At 48.8% G+C, this 7,362-nt stretch overlaps 1 protein-coding gene across 1 annotated transcript; it reads left to right on the plus strand.

Annotated features, from left to right (window-relative positions):
• Positions 1–3,342: 3,342 nt before the first annotated feature.
• Positions 3,343–6,960, plus strand: LAMTOR5 (late endosomal/lysosomal adaptor, MAPK and MTOR activator 5). Its single transcript, XM_036344617.1, has 4 exons — positions 3,343–3,473; positions 4,240–4,301; positions 6,038–6,155; positions 6,654–6,960. Exons 1-4 carry the CDS (start codon positions 3,439–3,441, stop codon positions 6,712–6,714), a joined length of 276 nt encoding a protein of 91 aa, XP_036200510.1. The 5' UTR covers positions 3,343–3,438; the 3' UTR covers positions 6,715–6,960.
• The last annotated feature ends 402 nt before the right edge of the window (positions 6,961–7,362 follow it).

Below are 7,362 nucleotides of genomic sequence, written 5' to 3' on the forward strand. Positions count from 1 at the left end.
GGGTAACTCAGAGTTGTGAGTAGACGAGCTCTTGAAGCTCAGCGTGATTCCAAGAGAGAGGGGAGCAGCAGTGGGAAAGGCAGCGCCGGCCCGGGCTGGGGGGCGGCAGTGACGGCCTCCGTGGCAGGATGGGCGCAATCTGGCGGGCCCTGAGGACGGGGACGCCCACTGTGGTCACAGCTGGTGAGAGAACAGAGATATCTGGCCGCCCAAGGGCTCCCGGGACAAGGGCAGAGACCACTGACAATGGAAGGCATTGTTACCCCACAAGCTATTCTCTGAGCCCCCCAGGGCTGAGGGGATGGGCAGCGGCAGGGGGCAAAGGACGCAGCAAGCACTTCAGTGCGCAGGTCTGCCTCTCCCACACAGGCTAATACAGGAAATTCTTCTGCCTCCGTTTCAAGCACTTATTTGATTTGCATAATTCCGAGGCCAATACATCTCAGCATTAAGGCTGATTTGACGTGTGATGCAGACAGCCTAATTACGAATGAGGCGTTTTATCCGCTCCTCTAAATGTTCTTTTCTCTGGTCTACAATTTGTTATGCTGGGTTGACCATTTTTTTATTCACAAGGGCTTCGTTCCGATTTGTCAAGGCTGCATTAAGAGGGCAGCGAACGGAGACTTCGACATGGGAGTCTGAGCGCATTTATCCTCAGTAGCAAAATGAATGAAGCAGCAGGAAGAAAGCCTCCTGAACTGGGGTCTCTCTAGCCAGCCCTGAGTCGCCTCCGATGTGTTTTGCTTGTATCTCCCAGAACCGGGCTCAGCGGCAGTGCCAACCTCACTGCCGTCGACTGACAGCCCAGCTCACTGCTTAGAGAGGCTCGGATCAGAGAGGCCAGGGGTGTATTCCCCCACCCACTCCCTTTCCACACACTCAGTGAGCACCTTGCAGGCCGGGCTCCGGGGTATAAAACAGACTCAAGCCCCAGTCACATGGATCATGCCACCACGGTTGGCCAATGCAGGAAACATATCTGAGCCAAGTATCAAGGCTGGGAGCATGCTGGAAAGATTATCTGCTCTCTTCTCTTGCCTCGGGGAGGGCGACCCTCCCAACTGGTTTTTCTTTTACATACGGGCTGCCAAATGCTGGGGGCATCACAGACAGTGACTTTGACTGGCAGGATTTATTACTATTTGTGTATATTGGCTTCTCGGGGCTGTCAGAGCAACAGACCATAACCTGAGTGGCTTCAACAGAAATGTAGTGCCTCACCGTTCTGGGGGCGAGAAGTCCAAAATCAAAGTGTTGGCGGGGTGGGTTCCTTCTGTGGCTGTCAGGGCCTCTCTCCCTGGCTTGGAGATGACCGGCTTCTTCCTCTGTCCTTTGGAGGAGGACAGAAAGAAGAAGATAAAGGTGGTTAAAGTTTGGTATTTAAAGGCTCTTTACCTTACACAGAGTCCACTCCCAAAAGACCCACCAAGATTCTCCAGTAAATATGGGCTGGATTCCTACGTGTCCCCCAGTGCTCACATGAAGAAAGGGAGAAGATGCTCTTCCTGGCTTTGAAAAGTAAACATAAAAAATTACAATGCGATACCCTGGCCAGTGTGGCTCAGGGTTTGGGTGCCATCCCGTGCACTGAAAGCTTGCAGGTTCCATTCCCAGGCAGGGCACATACCCAGGTTTTGGGCTTGATTCCTGGTGTGTGTGGGGGGGGGGGGGGGTGCACAGGAGGCAGCCAATCAATGGTTCACTCTCACATCGATGTTTCTCTCTCTCCTTCTCCCTTCCTCTCTCCCTAAAAATCAATAAAAATATATATTTTTTAAATTACAATGCAATGAGGTAAGTACTCCTATCATCCCAGAAACAGTTATCAGCACTCAAAACTGAGACTCAAGAATCATCCAATAGCCCTGGCTGGTTTGGTTCAGTGGATAGAGCGTCGGCCTGCAGGCTGAAGAGTCCCCGGTTTGATTTTGGTCAAGGGCACATGCTCAGGTTGCAGGCTTGATCCCCAGAAGAGGGTGTGCAGGAGGCATCCAATCAATGAGAAACATCCATGATGAGATGTTTCTCTCTCCCTCTCCCTTCCTCCCTGAAATAATATATATATGATTTATTTATTTAAAAAATAAAATCATAAAAGTGACTCCTATTTTTATTGGACCTCGCTGCCCTGGAGGTTAAAAAGCCAGCTGGGAGGCACCAGCTCAGCAAAGCGTTACCTGGGACCACAAGGGGGCAGTACTGCAGCGCTGAGCTGCCTCGGGCAGGAGGCTAGCGGGAAGCAGTCTGGCTCCTAACATTTATTCTAATGCGTTTAAGGGTAGTTTTAAATTGCTTTTTCTAAAGTTTAAATGGTCCATATTATGTTATCCCTGAGTTAAATAATAAAAATAAGAAGCTTAAATAGTAATTTCTCCAGGAGTTCCAAACTCCTGAATTACAATATTTAAGACTGGAATTTAAGGAAGCTGCAAGTTTCACTATCACAGCTAGGGAAGAACTGCAGGCACAAACTATAAGCGACCCAACTGCACAATAAGGGGCTGGTGAAATGAATTAAGGTACAGCTATAACATGGAATATTATTCAAGGATTACAAAAGATGTAAGTAAACTATTATTAACACGGAAATACATTTATGCAAAATTCTGTGAAAAAGCCCAGCTACAGAAGTGTATGCCCAGTATGCATGTCAATTGTAAAATTGAAAAGAAAAGAAAAACATTAAAAGCATGCACTGGCAGAGGGTGGGCTGAAAGGACCCTGTCCAAGACATTAACAATCATCTCTGCACAGACTACGGGTGGCCTTCCTTCCTTATTTTTGCAACTGCTTTATAATTCATTTTTAAAGTTATTTTTAAGTTGTCCTAACCATTCTTCTTTTCTAATGCCACCGTCTTTCCCAACCTGTCCTGAGCCCTTGCTCAAGAAAGAACCAGTGTCTTCGTTAAAATCCCGGCACTTCCCAGTACCTCGCTGGGGTTTGCACCTTGTCCCACCTCGTCCTCTAGCCCCGTGTGCGTGTCGTCTCCCCTCCAGGCCTGTGGAGCTCTGCACGGGGTCCCGTGTCTCCTCGGGGTCCCGACCCGCTGCCCGGAGCCCACCTGCCTGGCCACCGCGTTACGGTAAAACGAACACAGGTCTGGCCGACGTTTCGCCGTCGGCTGAACCAAAACCCCAAGGTTCCACCCCTGACACAAGGTGACCGGCCAGGAATCAACGCCCCGAGGCCAGGCTACGGACCTCTCCCCCGCGGGACAGCCGCGCCGCCGGCTGCCGAAGCACCTGTCACCGCCCGGGCGTCAGCAACTGGGCGGAGTGGACGCTTCCGGTACGCAACGCGGAGGCGCCGCCGCGAAGTTTGTCCCTTCGGAGACGCCGTGCGGGCCGCTCGTGTCACGTGATCTAGGCGCCCCCTGAAGGCGGAAGCGGCGCGCTGCGGGCTTGGGTCGGGGTGGACGGCCAGGCCGGCGGGATGGAGGCGACCTTGGAGCAGCACTTGGAGGACACGTGAGTGGCGCGGGCACTTGATCGGGACAAAGTGCGCGAGCTGCGAGGGCCGGCCGGCCGCTTGGGGACGCCGCGCGACCCCCGGGCGCGGGTCAGGCGGTGAGCTGGCCCCGGGCCGCGGGCGGCCAGTGACCCGGAATCAAAATCCCGCCCGCGGGGGACCGCACTCTCCCCAATGTTGCTCCGCGGCCCGAGCCCTGAACCGCCCGTCCTGCTGGCGTTGTCTGGACAGGGGCCGCCCTCGCGAGTTTCAGGAACTGGGTTAATTTGGGGGAAGGACGTGCCACCGTGTAGACTAATCCTGCAGTGTACACACACACACACAGCCTCCTCCACCCGTGTGTGACCAGTTACTTGGTGATTAAAATGAAACACGTCCCTTTAGGTTTTCAACGAGGAATATCTACTAGAGGCCGAGGGAAGTGGGCGGGGCAGCACCTCCGCCGCACGGATGCCCCTCAGCTCCCCCCCAGGAGGCACCGCGTTACACGAAAGCGCCGTTTTTAACGAGGGACACAGTCCTCGGTCCGGAATGCCTGTGGCCCGCAATGCCTGTGGCCCGCCTAAGCGCCTGGACACGCTCTTTTCTGTCATCAGAGAGAAACTCACCTATTTAGGTTTTTTTTTTTCTCTCGTGGTGGGGAGGGGGGTGATCAAGTTGAGAAACACTCATTTAAAGCACGTGATACAGTGCCTGCCTGGTGGTAGAATGCCTGTGTGTGTTGTAATGTTTTAAGTTCCTTTTCTCACGTGTCCCTGGAAATAGAATGAAGAATCCATCCATTGTTGGAGTCCTGTGCACAGACTCACAAGGACTTAACCTGGGCTGTAAGTACCTCCCGCAGCCCTTTGGTGGTTGCGCAGCATTTGAGGTTGACTGGGAGTCCGTGTGCAGTTACCCTGCCACTTCTGTAAACAGTTATCTCCCGATAAGGAGATTAGAAGATTGAACTTTTCACTGGGTACTTGTGAAGGTAGGAACATTCCTGCACTGCAGTCATTTCTGCTGAAATAGTATTTGACCCATTTAAAAAGTGGGTTGGGGAAAGCCTTCAGGTAACATTGAATGTGTGCCGTCTGCTTGGACTGCGAGGCTTCGGATACTGATCTTCTCGTTCTCACATTATTCCTGCAAGATGCTATTTTTTAGTTTACACTTAACAGTGAGGCGGCAGTAAAACTGAGGCGTCAGGGTTGGACACACCTGGGTTCAACCGCCTGCTCTTCTGTTTGCTTGGACCAAAAAGAACCTTTCTGAGCCTGTTTCTTTACTGGGTTGTTTAATAATTATTATCGAATTACATTTATTGAGCTTTTACTGTGTGCCAGGCACCATTCTAAGTATTCTACATATACTAACTCATTTAATCCTCAAAACATGAGGTAGATAAAGAAATTAAGTGGTTGCCCTGGCCCGTTTGGCTCAGTGGGTGGGAGCATTGCCCTGTGCACTGAAAGTGGGGGGTCTGATCCCCAGTTGGAGCGCTCATGGGAGGCAACCAATCAGTGTTTCTCTCTCACATCGATGTTTCTCTTCCTCTCCCTCCAAAATCAATAAAAGCAGATCCTTGGGTGAGGATTAAAGAATTAAGTGGTCTAGCTGGGATTTGAGTCTGGTTCCAGTCTCAATCACAATAGTATAAGATTGTATGTAAAACACAACGCATAACCCAGACATAATGCTCAATAAACGGTAACAATTACAGATGAAGAAATAAGTAACTAAGGGGGTGGGGACACTTGCCAGCTCACTATTGGAAATTCAAGGAAATAGAAAACTAAATTAGTTCCTTAAACAAGCCTTCAAGGCCCCAAAGACTGCACTGTCTGTGCAGTTAATGTTTTATATAATAATAGTCAACCCGACAAATCTGCTACAGTAGCATGTCTGTTACCCGATTTAGCAGATGGGCTTGCATTGCCCTTATGTATGCAGATATATTGTAAATTAGTAATTACTTTTTGTGCCTGCCACCCAAGGTTTAGTTATTATCTACAGGCCAAAACAAAAGCCAGTTCTGTTGGTATTGGAAAGCAGCCAGCTTATTCTAACGGGGTGAATTGCCCACAGAATGTCCACATATGCTGTCAAGGTGGACTTACAGCTGAGCTCCCGAGAAAACTTCCGTACCCTTTGAGGTGGAGCTCAGTAAAGGTAGTCAATTTCCTACGCGGAATAAGTTCCATCGGGTCTCGTCTGTACTGCTGTTTGTCGATCTCACCTCCGAACTTCTTGTTGATTTCAGCAAGGTTCCTGTGAAATGGATTTATGACTTTCAGAGCGACTTGAAATTACAGCTTCCTTATATGTTTGAGATGGTGTTTAAAGATGGTGATGGGAATGACTTTGAAAATTGAGTGTCTGTTATGGCTTTATTGATTGAGGAACTGGCGTGTGGCTTTCTCACAGAGGCAACCAGCTGAGTACAGCAGAGCAAAATCATTTCATGTCAGTAACCCAAGAGCCCATGAACTGAACTCTCATGAATCATTCATGAGGCACTACTACAGCTCTAAGCTCATTTTTAAGAGTCGGGCAACATGCTATCATCTGTGTCTTCCAGGCCGTGGGACCCTGTCGGATGAGCACGCCGGGGTGATATCTGTTCTAGCGCAGCAAGCGGCTAAGCTAACCTCAGACCCCACTGATACTCCTGTGGTGTGTCTAGAGTCCGATAACGGGTGAGTCGAAGGCAGCAGGTCCCTTCCTTCCCTTTTTATTTAGGAAGATTTTTAGAATGACTGGGGCCTGCCCTGTGCTCCTTGGTGGTTCTTCATTCAAAGGGCAAAGTAAAAATAGGAAGACCAATCAAAGAACAAAAACTGCTTCTGTAATAATGGGAAGTACTAACGATCTTCCAAGTGAGTGTCCTCAGAACAATGGACACGAACAGAAGGACAAACTACACGATACCATATCAGCTCGTAAAGAGAATGTGTGACAGGACACCTGCAGATAAAGCCAGGAAAATAGTACAGTGGTTGTCTGAGTGCTAGGGAGATCAGTGTCATTTCATTTTTATAGTTAATACTTTTCTGTATTTCCCAAATGTTTTGCTGTGTTCATATATTGCTTATATATACGTAGAAAAAATGGCATTTTCATGTGTCCTAAACCATAACGCCACACTGCCTCCCACGTGCGACGTTTTACTGAAGGTCTTCCGCTTTGCCTTCCAGGAACATTATGATCCAGAAACACGACAGCATCACAGTGGCCGTGCACAAGATGGCCTCCTGACGGCGCCCAGTTCTCCCGCAGCGCCTCTGCTCCTCGCCTTACACTGTTAGTTTCAGTGGTTAGGCCTGTCATCCAGTGAGCTTGGGGCACTTTTGTATTAATTTAGGCTAAGTTGCTTTTGGACACTCTATGGACTGACTTACCAAAATATTAGTAAGAAAGGATCTTGTTTTGCAGCAGTAGGTCTGGGTGACTTTGTATATAGAATCCTGTTGTGTTCAATAAATCTCGTTCGAGGAAAGCTTGGATCTTTTCTGGATTCTTTAAACTCTTATCAGTCTGAACACGCCCGACCTTGCCCTAACTCTTATCAATGTTCATTTTTTCCATTACCAAACTGAAAATTGTTTCAGAGGCCTTTGTTCCAAATTATTCTCTTCTCTTTCAGAAGCTTCCTCAAATACATATATCCTCACAGAAGTACCCATGGGGATTAAATCAAGCATATCCCTACCCCATAATAAAAATATAATGGCTAATATCATTAAGCACTTACTCTCTGCCAGGAACTCACTTAATTCTCATGCATTGGAAAGTAGGGATATTCGTGTCTAGTCTTTACCACATACTCAGTGGAGTGAGAGTAACAGTGACTTAGGAGATATCCAGCTGCAATTCTTGTTGAATAGCTTTCGGGCCAAGAGTCAG

The sequence above is a fragment of the Myotis myotis genome, unplaced genomic scaffold, assembly GCF_014108235.1.
Source record: "Myotis myotis isolate mMyoMyo1 unplaced genomic scaffold, mMyoMyo1.p scaffold_m19_p_18, whole genome shotgun sequence".
Lineage (NCBI taxonomy): Eukaryota > Metazoa > Chordata > Mammalia > Chiroptera > Vespertilionidae > Myotis > Myotis myotis.

Coding starts and splice junctions, on each gene's coding strand:
- LAMTOR5 (XM_036344617.1), top strand. CDS start 3,439: ATGGAGGCGACCTTGGAGCAGCACTTGGAGGACAC. Junction 4,302..6,037: donor ACAAGGACTTAACCTGGGCT/GTAAGTACCTCC, acceptor TGTGTCTTCCAG/GCCGTGGGACCCTGTCGGAT. Junction 6,156..6,653: donor TGTCTAGAGTCCGATAACGG/GTGAGTCGAAGG, acceptor TTTGCCTTCCAG/GAACATTATGATCCAGAAAC.